General features: G+C 47.8%; 1 protein-coding gene and 2 non-coding genes across 6 annotated transcripts in view; all 3 read left to right on the forward strand.

The window, feature by feature from the left end:
* Positions 1 to 14,366, forward strand: part of LOC140400009 (histone H2B-like) — a 33,980-nt gene extending 19,614 nt beyond the window's left edge. The window contains exons 3-4 of one of the 4 annotated variants that reach the window (XM_072489502.1): positions 7,942 to 8,730; positions 13,750 to 14,366. In XM_072489502.1, coding sequence (XP_072345603.1) covers positions 8,014 to 8,400 — 387 coding nt within the window. In that variant the 5' untranslated portion in view covers positions 7,942 to 8,013 and the 3' untranslated portion in view covers positions 8,401 to 8,730; positions 13,750 to 14,366. The remainder of the gene's footprint in view (positions 1 to 7,941; positions 8,731 to 13,749) is intronic. The other 3 variants (XM_072489503.1, XR_011937962.1, XR_011937961.1) reach the window with 3 other exon arrangements.
* Positions 14,367 to 16,797: 2,431 nt separating this feature from the next.
* trnag-ucc (transfer RNA glycine (anticodon UCC)) lies at positions 16,798 to 16,869 on the forward strand. Its single transcript has one exon. It is a non-coding gene; the product is annotated as a tRNA-Gly (tRNA).
* Positions 16,870 to 17,308: 439 nt separating this feature from the next.
* Positions 17,309 to 17,380, forward strand: trnaw-cca (transfer RNA tryptophan (anticodon CCA)). The gene has a single exon. It is a non-coding gene; the product is annotated as a tRNA-Trp (tRNA).
* The last annotated feature ends 272 nt before the right edge of the window (positions 17,381 to 17,652 follow it).

The following is a 17,652-nucleotide window of genomic DNA, read 5'->3' on the forward strand; positions in this document are numbered from 1 at the left end:
GTCACTCCCTTCCAATACCCTTCCAGTGCCGGGCACGCCCAAAACATATGTGCGTGGTTTGCCGGGCTCCCGCCACACCTCCCACATTTGTCCTCCACTCCAAAGAACCTGCTCAATCTTGCTCCCGTTATGTGTGCTCTATGTAGCACCTTAAATTGAATCAGGCTAAGCCTGGCACATGAGGAAGAGGAATTTACCCTGCTTAGGGCATCAGCCCACATACCCTCCTCTATCTCCTCCCCTAGTTCTTCTTCCCACTTTCCTTTTAGTTCGCCCACCGACTCCTCCCCCTCTTCCCTCATCTCTCGGTAAATCTCTGACACCTTGCCCTCTCCGACCCACACCCCTGAAAGCACCCTGTCCTGTATCCCCTGTGCCGGGAGCAACGGAAATTCCCTCACCTGTTGTCTAGTAAACGCCCTCACCTGCATATATCTCAAGAAATTTCCCCGGGGCAACTTATACTTTTCCTCCAATGCTCCCAAGCTCGCAAAAGTCCCATCTATAAATAAATCTCCCACCCTCCTAATTCCCAACTGGTACCAGCTCTGAAATCCTCCATCCATTCTTCCTGGGGCGAACCTATGGTTGTTCCCGATTGGGGACCCCACCAGGGCTCCCCGCACCCCTCTCTGTCGCCTCCACTGTCCCCAGATATTCAATGTTGCCGCCACCACCGGGTTTGTGGTAAACTTTTTAGGTGAGATCGGTAGCGGCGCCGTCACCAGCGCCTCTAAACTCGTCCCTTTACAGGACTTTCTCTCCAGTCTTTTCCACGCCGCTCCCTCACCCTCCATCATCCATCATCCATTTACGTATCATTGCCACATTGGCAGCCCAATAGTAATCGCCCAGGTTCGGTAGTGCCAATCCTCCTCTGTCCCTACTCCGCTGAAGGAACCCCCTCCTTACTCTCGGAACTTTCCCTGCCCACACGAAGCTCGTGATGCTCCTGTCTATTTTATTAAAAAAGGTCTTGGTGATTAGTATAGGGAGACATTGCAATACAAATAAGAACCTCGGGAGGACCATCATCTTAATTGCTTGCACCCTGCCCGCCAGCGATAGAGGCTGCATGTCCCACCTCTTGAAGTCCTCCTCCATTTGTTCTACCAACCGTGTCAGATTAAGTCTGTGCAAGGTTCCCCAGCTCCTAGCGATCTGAATCCCCAGGTATCGGAAGTTTCTTTCCACTTTCCTTCGAGGCAAGCCTTCTATCTCTCTACTCTGGTCCCCTGGATGTATCACAAATAATTCACTCTTCCCCATGTTTAGCCTATACCCCGAGAAATCCCCGAACCCCCTAAAAATTCACATAACCTCTATCACCCCCCTCGCTGGGTCCGACACGTATAACAATAGGTCATCCGCGTATAACGAGACTCTGTGTTCTTCTCCCCCTCTAATCACCCCTCTCCAATTCCTGGAGTCTCTCAATGCCATGGCCAGAGGTTCAATTGCCAACGCGAACAACAATGGAGACAGCGGGCATCCCTGTCTTGTTCCCCTATATAGTCGGAAATACTCCGATCTATGTCGACCTGTAACTACGCTTGCCGTTGGAGCCCCATAAAGAAGTCTAACCCAGCTAATAAACCCGTTCCCAAACCCAAACCTCCTTAACACTTCCCATAAATACTCCCACTCCACCCTATCAAATCTTCTCTGCGTCCATTGCTGCCACTATCTCTGCCTCCCCCTCCACTGGGGGCATCATTATCACCCCTAATAGTCGTCACACGTTAATATTCAGTTGTCTCTCTTTTACGAACCCTGTCTGGTCTTCGTGCACCACCCCCGAGACACAGTCCTCTATCCTCGATGCCAGTACCTTTGCCAACAATTTGGCGTCCACGTTCAATAATGAAATGGGTCTATAGGACCCGCACTGCAACGGATCTTTATCCCTCTTCAAAATTAACGATATCGTTGCCTCCGACATCGTCGGGGGTAGAGTCCCCCCTTTCCTGGCCTCATTGAACATCCTCACCATCAACGGGGCCAACAAGTCCACATATTTTCTGTAATACTCCACCGGGAACCCGTCTGGTCCTGGGGCCTTCCCTGCTTGCATGCTTCCCAGTCCCTTAATAACCTCGTCCTCCCCAATCGGTGCCCCCAGGCCTACCACCCCCCGCTCCTCCACTTTCGGGAACCTCAATTGGTCCAGGAATTGCCGCATCCCCTCCTCTCCCTCTGGGGGTTGAGACCTATACAGTTCCTCATAGAAGGTCTTGAACACCTCATTTATCTTTCCTGCCCTTCGCACCGTGTCTCCCCTTTTGTCTCTAATTCCTCCTATCTCCCTCGCTGCTGCCCTCTTTCGCAATTGATGAGCCAACAGGCGACTAGCCTTTTCCCCATATTCATGCCTCCTCCCCTGTGCCTTCCTCCACAGTACCTCCGCCTTTCTGGTGGTCAGAAGGTCAAATTCCGTCTGGAGTCGTCTCCTCTCCCTGTACAATTCCTCCTCCGGGGTCTCTGCAAATTCCCTATCCACCCTTAAAATCTCCCCCAGTAATCTTTCCCTTTCCTTGGCCTCTGTTTTCCTTTTGTGGGCCCCAATGGAGATCAGCTCTCCTCTGACCACCACTTTTAGTGCTTCCCATACCACTCCCACAGGGACCTCGCCGTCATCATTGACCTCCAGGTATCTCTCAATACACACCCGCACTCTTGCACACACTCCCTCATCCGCCATCAGTCCCACATCTAATCGCCAGAGTGTTCTCTGCTCCCTTTCCTCTCCTAATTCCAGGTCCACCCAATGTGGGGCATGATCCGAAACCTCTATGGCTGAGTACTCAGCTTCTTCCACCCTAGAGATCAACGACCTTCCCAAAACAAAAAAATCTATCCGGGAGTACACTTTATGGACATGGGAGAAGAAGGATAACTCCCTAGCCCTAGGTCTAAGAAATCGCCATGGATCCACTCCCCCCATTTGGTCCATAAACCCCTTAAGTACCTTGGCCGCTGCCGGCCTTCTTCCGGTCCTTGAGCTGGATCTATCTAGCCCTGGGTCCAGCACCGTATTAAAGTCCCCTCCTAAAATCAAGTTTCCTACCTCCAGGTCCGGTATACGCCCCAGCATCCGTCTCATAAATCCCACATCGTCCCAGTTTGGGGCATACACATTAACCAACACGACCTCCATTCCCTCCAGCCTACCACTCACCATTACATATCTACCTCCGCTATCTGCTACGATGTTCTTTGCTTCAAATGCTACCCGTTTCCCCACCAAAATGGCCACCCCTCTATTCTTTGCGTCCAGTCCTGAGTGGAACACCTGTCCCACCCATCCTTTCCTTAGCCTAACTTGGTCTGCCACCTTTAGGTGCGTCTCTTGGAGCATGACCACGTCTGCCCTTAGTCCTTTCAAATGCGCGAGCACTCGGGCCCTTTTTATCGGTCCGTTCAGGCCTCTCACGTTCCACGTGATCAGCCTCACTAAGGGGCTACCTGCCCCCCTCCCGTGTCGACTAGCCATTACCTTCTCTAGACCAGTCCCATATCCCGCCTCCGCGCTCCCGCTCGCTCCCCCAGCGTCGCACACCATCCCCGCCCACCCACTCTTTAGCCATTTCCTTTTGGATTTCCGCAGCAGCAACCCAGTTGTCCCCCCCCCCTCCGCCTCCCTACCCCCCTCCCCGCTAGATCTCTTTCTAGCATGATTGCTCCCCCCATATTACTTCCGTAAGTCAGCTGACTTCAACTGACCCCGGCTACTCCTGCTCACTCCTCGACCCCCCCGTGTGGGGAACTCCCATCCGCCTTGCGCCTGTCTTCCCGCCTTATTCTTTCTGGTGCAGGAACATCCCTTTACCTGACCCGCCTCTTATGGCGCAGCTCCCTTTCCCCTCCCCCTCCCCTTCCCCATTCCCCAACTATGTTCCGTCTTTCCCCCCTCACCGGCGCCCACATTTTCCCAATGTCTCCACCCTTCCCAATTTACTTCTCAATTAACTTCAACCATAACATTAACAATAACATTTCCTGCAGCATCAGTCCCTCAGTTCCGATCCAATTTCTCTTCTTTGATGAAGGTCCATGCTTCCTCCGCCGTCTCGAAATAATGGTGTCTCTCCTGATACGTGACCCATAGTCTTGCCGGCTGCAGCATCCCAAACTTCACCTTCCTTTTATGCAACAGCTCTTTGGCTCGGTTGAAGCTCGCCCTCCTTCTCGCCACCTCCGCACTCCAATCCTGGTATACCCGTACCACTGCATTCTCCCATCTGCTACTCCGCACATTTTTAGCCCATCTCAGGACCTCTTCTCTATCCTTAAGGCGGTAAAATCGCACGATTATCGCCCTGGGTGGTTCTCCCGCTTTTGGTCTTCTCGCCGGAATCCGATTTGCCCACTCCACCTCCAAGGGGCCGGTAGGGGCCTCAGCACCCATCAGTGAGCTCAGCATCGTACTTGCATACGCTCCACAGTCCACTCCTTCCACACCCTCAGGGAGACCCAGTATCCAAAGGTTCTTCCTTCGCGCTCCATTTTCTAGGGCTTCGATCCTTTCAGTACACTTTTTATGAAGTGCCTCATGCGTATGTGTCTTAACCGCCAGGCCCAGGATCTCGTCCTCAATATCTGTCACCTTCTGCTCCACCACGCGGAGCTCAGTCTCCTGGGTCTTTAATGTCTCCTTGAGCCCCTCAATTGCCTGTAGCAACGGGGTCAGCACCTCCCTCTTCAGCAGCTCCATGCACCATCTCACAATTTCATCCTGCTCAGGCCCCCATGTCGCCTGCGCTTTCTCCGCCGCCATCTTGTACTTCTCTCTTTCTGACCCTTTGGTCGACGATTCCTCGCGCTGCAGCCGACGCCGCCGGTTTTTTCCTCCTTCGTTTGGGGGGGACTCCCTTCTCACACACCCCACACCGGGTTGCGCGTCGAAAAATTTCCCGTTGGGGCTCTTAAAAGAGCCCGAAGGTCCGTCGGAGCTGGAGCCGCCGAAGCGTGCGGCTAGCTAGGCATCACCGCAACCGGAAGTCCCTTCAGTGGCCTTGATGAGGTCTTTTCACAGTTGTTCCCTCCGCTGCTAGAATTCATCTTTGATACAGGCCCTCAGGTCAGCTTGCAGCTTCCCCCCGCAATCTTGATTACCGCCACCATCCTGGAACCTTCCCGAGATCCACCCACAGGACACGACCCTGAGCTTAAAAATGCCAGGCCCATGATACCACAGACTATATTAGCCGAGGCACAGAGTTTAAGAACAGGCAGGTTCTGCTGGAACTGTAAAACGTTGGTAAATCCCACACTCACACACTGTATCAGAGAGAGAGTAAATCCCACACTCACACTGTATCAGAGAGTGAGTAAATCCCACACTCAGACACTGTATCAGTGAGTGAGTAAATCCCACACTCACACACTGTATCAGAGAGTGAGTAAATCCCACACTCACACTGTATCAGAGAGTGAGTAAATCCCACACTCACACTGTATCAGAGAGTGAGTAAATCCCACACACACACTGTATCAGAGAGTGAGTAAATCCCACACTCACACACTGTACCAGAGAGTGAGTAAATCCCACACTCACACACTGTATCAGAGAGTGAGTAAATCCCACACTCACACACTGTATCAGAGAGTGAGTAAATCCCTCACTCACACACTGTATCAGAGAGTGAGTAAATCCCACACTCACACACTGTATCAGAGAGTGAGTAAATCCCACACTCACACTGTAACAGAGAGTGAGTAAATCCCACACTCACACACTGTATCAGAGAGTGAGTAAATCCCACTCACACACACTGTATCAGAGAGTGAGTAAATCCCACACTCACACACTGTATCAGAGAGTGAGTAAATCCCACACTCACACACTGTATCAGAGAGTGAGTAAATCCCACACTCACACACTGTATCAGAGTGAGTAAATCCCACACTCACACACTGTATCAGAGTGAGTAAATCCCACACTCACACACTGTATCAGAGAGAGAGTAAATCCCACACTCACACTGTATCAGAGAGTGAGTAAATCCCACACTCACACACTGTATCCGTGAGTGAGTAAATCGCACACTCACACACTGTATCAGAGAGTGAGTAAATCCCACACTCACACACTGTATCAGAGAGTGAGTAAATCCCACACTCACACACTGTATCAGAGAGTGAGTAAATCCCACACTCTCACACTGTATCAGAGAGTGAGTAAATCCCACACTCACACACTGTATCAGAGAGAGAGTAAATCCCACACTCACACACTGTATCAGAGAGTGAGTAAATCCCACACTCACACACTATATCAGAGAGTGAGTAAATCACACACACACTGTATCAGAGAGTGAGTAAATCCCACACTCACACACTGTATCAGAGAGTGAGTAAATCACACACTCACACTGTATCAGAGAGTGAGTAAATCCCACACTCACACACTGTATCAGAGAGTGAGTAAATCACACACTCACACACTGTATCAGAGAGTGAGTAAATCCCACACACACACTGTATCAGAGAGTGAGTGAATCCCACAGACACACTGTATCAGAGAGTGAGTAAATCCCACAGACACACTGGATCAGAGAGTGAGTAAATCCCACAGACACACTGTATCAGAGAGTGAGTAAATCCCCCAGACACACTGTATCAGAGAGTGAGTAAATCCCACACTCACACACTGTATCAGAGAGTGAGTAAATCCCACACTCACACTGTATCAGAGAGTGAGTAAATCCCACACTCACACTATCAGAGAGTGAGTAAATCCCACACTCACACTATCAGAGAGTGAGTAAATCCCACACTCACACACTGTATCAGAGAGTGAGTAAATCCCACACTCACACACTGTATCAGAGAGTGAGTAAATCCCACACTCACACTATCAGAGAGTGAGTAAATCCCACACTCACACACTGTATCAGAGAGTGTGTAAATCCCACACTCACACAGTATCAGAGAGTGAGTAAATCCCACACTCTCACACTGTATCAGAGAGGGAGTAAATCCCACACTCTCACACTGTATCAGAGTGAGTAAATCCCACACTCTCACACTGTATCAGAGAGGGAGTAAATCCCACACTCACACACTGTATCAGAGTGAGTAAATCCCACACGCACACACTGTATCAGAGAGTGAGTGAATCCCACAGACACACTGTATGAGAGAGTGAGTAAATCCCACACTCACACTGTATCAGAGAGTGAGTAAATCCCACACGCACACACTGTATCAGAGAGAGAGTAAATCCCACAGACACACTGGATCAGAGAGTGAGTAAATCCCACACGCACACACTGTATCAGAGAGTGAGTAAATCCCACAGACACACTGGATCAGAGAGTGAGTAAATCCCACAGACTCACTGTATCAGAGAGTGAGTAAATCCCACAGACACACTGTATCAAAGTCAGTAAATCCCACACTCACACTATCAGAGAGTAATTCCCACACTCACACACTGTATGAGAGAATCAGTAAATCCCACACTCACACAGTGTATCAGAGAGTGTGTAAATCCCACACTCTCACACTGTATCTGACAGTCAGTAAATCCCACACTCACACACTGTATCAGAGTGAGTAAATCCCACACTCACACACTGTATCAGTGAGTGAGTAAATCCCACATTCACACACAGTATCGGAGAGTGAGTAAATCCCACACTCTCACACATTACAAGACACTCACAGTTCCTGAAGGAATCCCAGACTGCCGCACAATCCCTCTCACCGACAGCTAGGTGATTTTACCCGTTGGATCTTTACACATTGACAAACTGGGACTGGAGACATTCTTTCTGAAATGGATTCCCTGTTTGTAGTAAGAAGGTTTCTGATTGGTGGAAATTCCTAAATGTGATTGGTCTGTTTACATCTCCAGTCAAATGAACAGAACATAACTGGCAGTCCTCATTTTCACAATGTCCAATCACAATTATTCCTTTCCCCATTCCTCATTAGCATAGATGTGAGGCTCTGCCTATTTAATCAGCGCTCGGAAGGGGTTTGCTTTATTTCTGGGTGAAATTGAAGATGGCTGACGAGAAGAAACCAACATCGAAACCAGCTTCCAAGAAGGGAGCCAAGAAAGTCATTAAGAAACCGGCAGGAAAGGGCGGCAAGAAGCGGCGAAGGTCGAGGAAGGAGAGTTACTCCATCTACATCTACAAAGTGATGAAGCAGGTTCACCCCGACACCGGCATCTCCTCCAAGGCCATGAGCATCATGAACTCCTTCGTCAACGATATTTTCGAGCGCATCGCGGGTGAGGCTTCCCGCCTGGCCCATTACAACAAGCGCAGCACCATCAGCTCCCGGGAGATCCAGACCGCCGTGCGCCTGCTGCTGCCCGGGGAACTGGCCAAGCACGCCGTGTCGGAAGGGACAAAGGCGGTGACCAAGTACACCAGCTCCAAGTAAAACTCCACAGTGGACTGTAAACCACCCCAAACACAACGGCTCTTTTAAGAGCCACCCACAATCTCTGTGAAAAAGCTGCACCATCTTTTCCCGCATTGACTTGATGAGAAATCTCTTTGTGGAGGATAGAGATTTGTCCCGTTCCAGAATGTTGTGAATGTGGCTTCATACCCGCCCGTCACAGACACTTTCACACAGAAGGGAATTAAACTGAATTGAGAGCGGATTTTAAACGCAGTCTGGCATTTGTGACGGACAATGAGGAGAAACACAATTTCAGGAGGGAATTATTTCTATTTAATGATAACCATATTCAGAGTTTAACAACTGGTGAGTTAAATTAATAAGGAAATTATTATTTTTTCTCTCGGGTTATGTGTTTCCCGCTCCCGGGACACAGTAAAGGCGGGAATGAAGAGGTTATTTTCGGGCTGATCTGTTTGTTCCGCAGTTTTCCCAGGAGACGGAACCAGCGAGATTTGAGCACACACAGGACCTGAGTCCATTGCAGCGCTTTAAGATCTGCCTCTCCCCGGCCCTCCCTATTCTCCGGACACAAAGCTGCCTGTTCCACCGGCTGGATAGAGTCGGGGATTCTCTCCACACTTCCCAGTAACATTCCCGGCCGCTTTCAGGAGAGAGGCTCCGAAATCAGCCCTTTCTCCCTGTCCCTGTGAAGCCTGTGTGAAGGAGTTGGTTGGTAATCTCTATGTTTCTGCTTTTGCAGTGAGCTGAGATTTGCTCCGTTTTAAATTGCTGAACGGGGTCGCCGGTTACAGAGAAGAGATTGACAAAATCAAACTGTTCCGAAAATAGCGCCCGGATTCTGGGAGGGAAAATAGTTTCCTGAACATTGAGCCGTTCCGTTATTTGGGATTTTCCTGAACTGAGATTGGCGGGAGTTTCGAATTTGAAAATGTCAGCCAATCAAAACCTCCACATTCTTCTCCCTGGCCTGTGATTGGTTAATTGTTGACTGTCCTTGAGTTTTAAATATAATTTGTTTCCACCGACAAATACCAGAATATTCTGAAGATGAATAAATGTGATCTTTCCTCCAAACAAGTTTTTGGGAAGAGTGTCGCCAGCTCCTTGTCACACACAATCCGCACATTGTCACTGACAGAGCAAAGAGACACAGACAGGTCATCAGTTCCACAGTCTCAGGCAGCGGAAACTGTTCCAGAGACACAGTTTCAACCCATCAATTAAACAGCAGGAGAGACAGACGCTGTGTCCATGTCACCCTAACTCAGTCCCACTGACAGGAGGCCCCATAAATCCCAGTGCAAATTCTCACCCATTCTCATCATCACTGTATCAGTTCCACAATGGAGCAGCTTAGTGAAATAATCAATATCAGAGAAAACTGACACATGGTTTCCGGTTAAGAATTACACAATTAATCTTAATAATGTACTCTGGGATTCGAGTTAAATACCAGCCACATCACTCACATCAGGGGTGGCTGTACTAATCCTCCGAGTGTGTCCTCTCAAATACATTAGTTGCAAACACAAATATCAGGTGCATTCTCAGATTGAGATATGCTGAAAGCGACAAAGTTTATGAAAATAAAAGATACAATCTCATTTCGCTGACTATGAACTGAGCTGTAACTAGCAAACTATTGCAAAATCCTCACTGAATCTGTTCCAGATGGAAGATACTGCAGCAATTCCAGACTGTGGTCCATTTTACATTCATGTCAAAATGTTGACTCCGAATCAGACTGAGTGTCACAGATATCATGTGTACAACCTGAGTTTAACTTCCAGAGCAATCCAGTATCAGATTGAAGGTTACATTATCTTTCACAATTGTGTTCTGATATTAAATGCTGGTCCAAAATTCTCACATTGTTTGCTTCAAACCTCCCACAGCAATGTTTTCTTTCTGTGCTGGAAATTTACGTGGAATGAATGCAAACTTATAAACTGTCCCAGAGATTGAAAGGTCACATCCTGAATCGCATCCTCCCACTGAGTCACAGAGCCTGACAGGTACAGGATAATCCCCAAACACATGTTTAGACTAAGATCCATCCTCACACTGAGTCCTGGAGCATGACAGATTCAGGATTATTCTCAAACGGTTGTTCAGAGTAAGATGCTGAAAGACACTGTACTCACTCATAAATAGCAATCACTAAAAGCAATCAGACTCAACAATTGTACCTCTGAGAGATTTAGAAATGGTTAAAAGACTCTCAGAGAGGAAACAATAATGACATACAAACGGAAGACTGCGTGCACACACACCACACAAACGTATTCCCATACACACACACAGGTATACACACAGAGCTTTACACACGTATACACAGAGATACACACACAGTGTACAGGCCCACACACATTATACATACAGTTGCACACACACAGAGACACAAACATAGACACACAGGTATATACACGTGTACACACACAGTATACAGAGTCACACGCTTTATACACACACAGTTGTACACACCCGCACACACAGGTATACACACACAGGCACATAAACATTCACACAAATTCTCAAATACACACACATATATAGAAACACGCATGTGCTCACAGACACAGATATACACAGAGACAGATACATTACATCAGAGAAATAATTAATCCAGCTGCAGTGAAGTAACAGAGATATAGTTCTAATACAGGATGGTGAGTGGCTGGAGGAGAGCCTCCAGGTCGCGGTGTCGGCCGCCCTTGTCCCTCTCTAGATGGTGGTGGATGTGGGTTTTTTAAGGTGTTGCCAAAGGAGCCTTGGTGACTTCCTGCAGTGAATCCTGTAGCTGGTATACACGCTGCCACTCTGCATCAGTGGTGGAGCGAGTGAGTGTTTATGGATGGGGTGCCGATCAAGCAGGATGCCTGGTCCCAGATGGTGTCAAACCTATTCAGTGTTGTTGAAATTGCAACTATTAAAGGAAATGGAAATTATTCCAATACATTCCTGATTTATGCTGTGTCGACAGGGTTTGGGGAGTCAGGGAGTGAGTGCCTCGCCACAGGAGTCCGAGTCTTTGGCCTGCCTTCTAGCCACAGTATTTATATGACCAGTTCAGTTTCTGGCCAATGGCAATCAGTCAGATGTTGGCAGTGGGGTTTCAGTGATGGGAATTCCGGTGAATGTCAAGGGGCAATGGTTAGATTCTCACTTATTAGAGATGGTCTTTGCCTGGAACTTTTCAGCCCAAGCCTGGATATTGTCCAGGTTGCTGCATTTGGACATGGACTGTTTCATTAACAGAGGAGTTGTGAATGGTGCTGAACATTCTGCAATCATGGAAAGTCTGTGTGTGTTTGCAGCATTCACAGCGTGTGTCCGTGTGGGAGTAAATGCCATTTCAGACATTGGTTGCACAAATTAAGTGTTTGCTGGAACCCTCTTCCAGCCGAGTAAAAAACCCGTTTCCTGGAAAGAAATGTCAGATACACTTGTGGTGAGAAGCTAAATGTTTCTTTTTACTGTAACGGAAAGTATAAAAAATAACTAGCAGAGAATGGTTTCGATCCATCGACCTCTGGGTTATGGGCCCAGCACACTCTGCTCTATGATTATTAGTATTGCGTTGAAGCGACACAATTCCTCACTTCCGCAATGTTGTTCATCAGGACCACATGTGCTCGACAGCGCACCCTGGCGGCACAATTCCACTGTGTAACTCACCAACAATTGAACACACACACACACACACGCAGCAGCTGGACACTGTCACCTTACACAAGATAACACACACGCACACAAGCATCGACTGACTGATCATATATAGAAAGTGCTCCCATTAAGTTCCAGTGTTCTCTGTCTTCAGGTGACGCCCCAGAGGACTGGAGAATAGCCAATGTTGTTCCTTTGTTTAAGAAGGGGAGCAAGGATAATGCAGGGACCTACAGGCCGGTGAGCCTTACGTCAGTGTTAGGGAAATTACTGGAGAGAATTCTTCGAGACAGGATCGACTCCCATTTGGAAACAAATGGACTTATTAGAGAGAGGCAGCACGGTTTTGTGAAGGGGAGGTCGTGTCGCACTAACTTGACAGAGTTTTTCGAAGAGGTCACAACGATGATTGATGCACGGAGGGCAGTGGATGTTGTCTATATGGACTTCAGTAAAGCATTTGACAAGATCCCTCATGGCAGACTGGTACAAAAGGTGAAGAAGTCACACGGGATCAGGGGTGAGCTGGCAAGATGGATACAGACGTGGCTAGGTCATAGAAGGCAGAGAGTAGCAATGGAAGGGTGCGTTTCTGACTGGAGGGCTATGTCTAGTGGTGTTCCGCAGGGATCAGTGCTGGGACCTTTGCTGTTCGTAGTATATATAAATGATTTGGAGGAAAATGTAACGGGTCTGATTAGTAAGTTTGCAGACGACAAAAAGGTTGGTGGAATTGCGGATAGCGTGAGGACTGTCAGAGGATACAGCAGGATTTAGATCGTTTGGAGACTTGGGTGGAGAGATGGCAGATGGAGTTTAATCCGGACAAATGTGAGGTAATGCATTTTGGAAGGTCTAATGCAGGTAGGGAATATACAGTGAAAGGTAGAACCCTCAAGAGTATTGACAGTCAGAGAGATCGAGGTGTACAGGTCCACAGGTCACTGAAAGGGGCAACACAGGTGGAGAAGGTAGTCAAGAAGGCGTACGGCATGCTTGCCTTCATTGGCCGGGGCATTGAGTATAAGAATTGGCAAGTCATGTTGCAGCTGTATAGGACCTTAGATAAGCCACACTTGGAGTATAGTGTTCAATTCTGGTCGCCACACTACCAGAAGGATGTGGAGGCTTTAGAGAGGGTGCAGAAGAAATTTGCCAGGATGTTGCCTGGCATGGAGGGCATTAGCTATGAGGAGCAGTTAAATAAATTTGGTTTGTTCTCCCTGGAACAACGGAGGTTGAGGGGAGACCTGAAAGAGGTCTACAAAATTATGAGGGGCATAGACAGAGTGGATAGTCAGAGGCTTTTTCCCAGGGTAGAGAGGTCAATTACTAGGGGGCATAGGTTTAAGGTGTGAGGGGCAAGGTTTACAGGAGATGTACGAGGCAAGTTTTTTACACAGAGGGTAGTGGGTGCCTGGAACTCGCTGCCGGATGAGGTGGTGGAAGCAGGGGCGATAGTGACATTGAAGGGCATCTTAACAAATACATGAATAGGATGGGAATATAGGGATACGGACCCAGGAAGACTAGAAGATTTTAGTTCAGGTGGGCAACATGGTCGGCTCAGGCTTGGAGGGCCGAAGGGCCTGTTCCTCTGCTGTACTTTTCTTTGTCTTTGTTCTTTGTTGTAAAATCTCCCCTCTTTCCTCTTGTGTAACTGTGTTATCTGCATCTTCACTCTGTTATTGACAGGTCTTCCCTGATGTTAATTAAACTGCTTTCCGATATTTCAGTATATTCTCTCCCGCTGAACTGTGATTTCTACTGTGGAACCGAGATCTCTACTGTGTAACTGCTCTCTGCTGTGGAATATGATCTCTGCTGTGAACTGTGCCTCTGCTGGGAAACGGCGACCTCTCCTGTGGAAATGTACTCTCTGCTGTGGGACTGTGTTCTCTGCTGTGAAACTGTGTTCTCTGCTGTGAAACTGTGCTCTCTGCTGTGTTACTGTGTTCTCTGCTGTGAACTGTGCCTCTCCTGTGAAACTGTGCTCTCTGCTGTGTTACTGTGTTCTCTGCTGTGGGACTGTGTTCTCTGCCGTAAACTGTGTGCTCTGCTGAGAAACTGTGATCTCTCCAGTGGAAATGTACTCTCTGCTGTGAAACTGTGCTCTCTGCTGAGGAAACGTGGACCAGATGTGATGCAGCTGAGGATGCTGAGTGATGTAACGTGGACATGGTGAAGTTACTGGCCAGAAATTTCCGAATTCTATTTTTGTTTTTAATGGACAGCTACAATCCACGTGTTTATTCTAGGACACAACAATGAATAAAAATGAATCAGTGCTGAGCAGATTCTAACATCCCACACCTCCAGTTTGTTCTTATTGAGAACCCCGTCCTCGATGGAAGCTTTTGCTCTCCGGATCAGACCACCACCTCCTGGGAATACAGCAGCGATACCTCCAAGATCTGATCTGTAACAGAATCACAGAATAATACAGTGTCCCCTTGTGACTGAAGGGAACAGGTGCTCCCTATCCGCCCTGTCTATACCTATCATAATCTTGTACACCTCGATGAGATCACCCCTCAGTCATCGCTGTTCCCGCGAGAGAGAGAAAACAAGCCTATCCAACCTCTCTTCATATCCTAAATGCTACATCCCAAGCAACATCCTGCTGAATCACCTCTGCAACGCACCCAGTGCAGTCACATATTTCCTAGAATGTGGTGACCAGAATTGCACACGGTACTCCAGCTGTGACCTCCCCAACATTCTATTCAACTCCACCATGACCTCTCTGCTTTTGTAATCCATGCCCCGATTGATAAAGACAAGTATCTCAAATGTCTTTTCCACCACCCTATTAACCTTGCCTTCAGAGATCTATGACCTTTGTTCCTCAGGACTTCCCAGTGTCAGGCCATTCACATTAGTTCTACAATAATAATATAATATTCTTCATTGTCACAAATAGGCTTATATTAACACCTCAATGAAGTTACTGCGAAAATCCCAACCAAATGGATCACATCTAATTTTTCAGCGTTAAATTCCATCAGCCACTTTTCTGCCCATTTGACCATCCCGTCTGTATCTTCCTGTAACTCAAGACACTCAACCGCACTGTGGGCTTGAAACTCAGTGAAAGGATTTCACATTCCTCTCGGAATCAGAACACCACCTCAATCCCAACATTCAGCTTGGGTGGGCAAACAAGACAACGTCCTTCCCGCAGGCCCCCCAGCACAGACTGGATAATATCCCAAACTCGTATCCTGCTATTGTCACATTGCTCCACCACCTTGGTCTCTTCACAAAAGTCCAGGAACCTCAACCCAAATCCTCAGACCTTTGATTATCTCTTCAAACAACAACTTGTCCCTGATTAAGTTCATCCTGGGAAGAGGGGCTCGGTGTTCCGAGTTTCTCTGCAGCCATCCGGTTGCTGTTGATGGACCAAAAGAGGCCTCACGCCTGAAAGAAAGCCTCTCTCACAGCCCTGTGAGCGTGTCTCCATTAGACGGTGTAGTCAATACCTGCAGAGTAGATAACAATGAGGAGAAGGGTGAGCAATTTCAGCGTCACAATTCTCTGGATACAGAGCATTCAAAATATAATATTATTGAAAATACTGAACAGATCCTCTGGGAGCAGGACTCAAGTCAAAGGGGAAAATTCAGTGGGTTTCTAGTGGAAAGATTTAACAACTGGATGATGGCAGCTGAAATCAGTCCTTGCGTTACAATCTCTGTAGATATTCTACTGAATTTAACCCTGCAAAAGGCATATTTTCCGACTAGAAATCCAACACATTTTCCCCTGTTGTGGAGGAAGTTCTCAATCGCACAGGTGGTCAAACGGAATAAGGCTGGGCTGGGATTTGAGTCCAGATTTTTCTTCAGTGAACAGACACTTTACCGGACGAAGCTACAGAGTCTGAAGATGTTCAGCTAATCACAAGGGAATACTGGAAATACTGGACAGATCTGTCGTATCTGTGAAAAGAGAAATAGTTAACATTTCACAACCTGACCTTTCGTTGGAACGACCTGTTTCTCTCTCCACAGAAGCTACCGGATCAACTGAATATTTCCAGCATTTTCTGTCTTTGTTTCGGGTTTGCAGCATCCGCAGTATTTTGCTTTTGGGTCAAAGGACAATGAGTTGCCTTTCCTGCTCTGAGGGTTATTGCAGGTCTCTCTGGCTGTGATTGTCGCTGATTCGGCAAAACATTTACAATCTATCATTAATTGACCGTGAGAATGGGCGGTGAGGGGATTCTGGAACCGCTGCAAGTCCATATGGTGTATGTACACACACAGCGCTGTTAGGGAGGGGTTCCAGGTTTGGATGGTGCCTCGCGGAGGAAAAGTCAATTTCAGGAGTGCGATTCGAGCCCTGACCTCCAGAGGAGACTGCGACCTGCGCTCGGCCATCCTGACCGAAATCGTGTGGTCTTTCCGAGGGTCGGTACTGGCTCCATGGGCCGAATGGCCTCCGTCTGCACTGGAGGCATTCTATGATTACTGAAATAGGGTGAAAATGGCAGCATCAGGACACAGGACGAGTTAAGGTCTCAGGCCAGAGTAAGTGTCCTGTGTAATGACACATAGAATGTACATTTATTGTGGACTGGTGCCATCTCCTGGCTGAACAGGAGCCGTGCGACACTGACACTTTCATTCAGGAGCATTTTAAATTGGAGTGAAATAACTTACGCAAAGTAAGTATTTGTTACGAAACAGTTAATCAAACTGATCTAAAGAACCAAAAGGACACATTTCCATCCCGTGAGCGATGGTGGTATAGTGGTGAGCATTGCTGCCTTCCAAGCAGTTGACCCGGGTTCGATTCCCGGCCATTGCAATAATAAATTTGCAATTTTTGCACCTCTTTGTGAGTTTCAAACTGAGGAAGAGAAAGTTTCTCAGTCAGAATTTAGTGGCAAGTACAGCGAGGAGTGAAATAAGTAACTTTCTCATCATTTTTAATGTGGTTTCAATATGGACAGTGTTCCACTATTCACTGTCCAAGCCCTCCGACAAAAGCTAAAAATCACAGCATTTTCACTTCAGCCTCATGAAGTGGACCAGACACAACAGACACGTGACAGACGAGGATGGGATTTGAAGCCACGTGTACAGAGCACAATGGATTATTGTGCATCACCTTAACCACGTGGTACAGCTGCTTTACTTCATGGTCCTTTAGTATCCCTCAATCTGACTTCTCTGCGTTTCTTTCGCACAGTTGGGTATAAATAAAACATAAATCTATGAGGAGAAACCCGCAATGGTCCGCACTTGGGCTTGTGGCGCAACGGTAGCGCGTCTGACTCCAGATCAGAAGGTTGCGTGTTCAAATCACGTCAAGCTCAGGATGTTTTTCTGCCGCTGGTTCCAGGAATTTCTCTCTGTGGGAATGTTCCTGAAATGACTCCGTTCAAAGCCGCAATGCTGGTATATCTTTCCGGATATTTCAGATTGACCCGCTCAGTTTCTATTTTTGAGCAGTTTCATCAAACATTCGGATAGCTCAGTCGGTAGAGCATGGGAGTCTACCTCCCAGGATCGAGGGTTCGAGCCGCACGTTGGCCGCTTCCATATTATTATCTGAGAATATTGAACCAACTGTGCTAACCATTGTGCT

This window comes from Scyliorhinus torazame, chromosome 24, assembly GCF_047496885.1.
Source record: "Scyliorhinus torazame isolate Kashiwa2021f chromosome 24, sScyTor2.1, whole genome shotgun sequence".
NCBI lineage: Eukaryota > Metazoa > Chordata > Chondrichthyes > Carcharhiniformes > Scyliorhinidae > Scyliorhinus > Scyliorhinus torazame.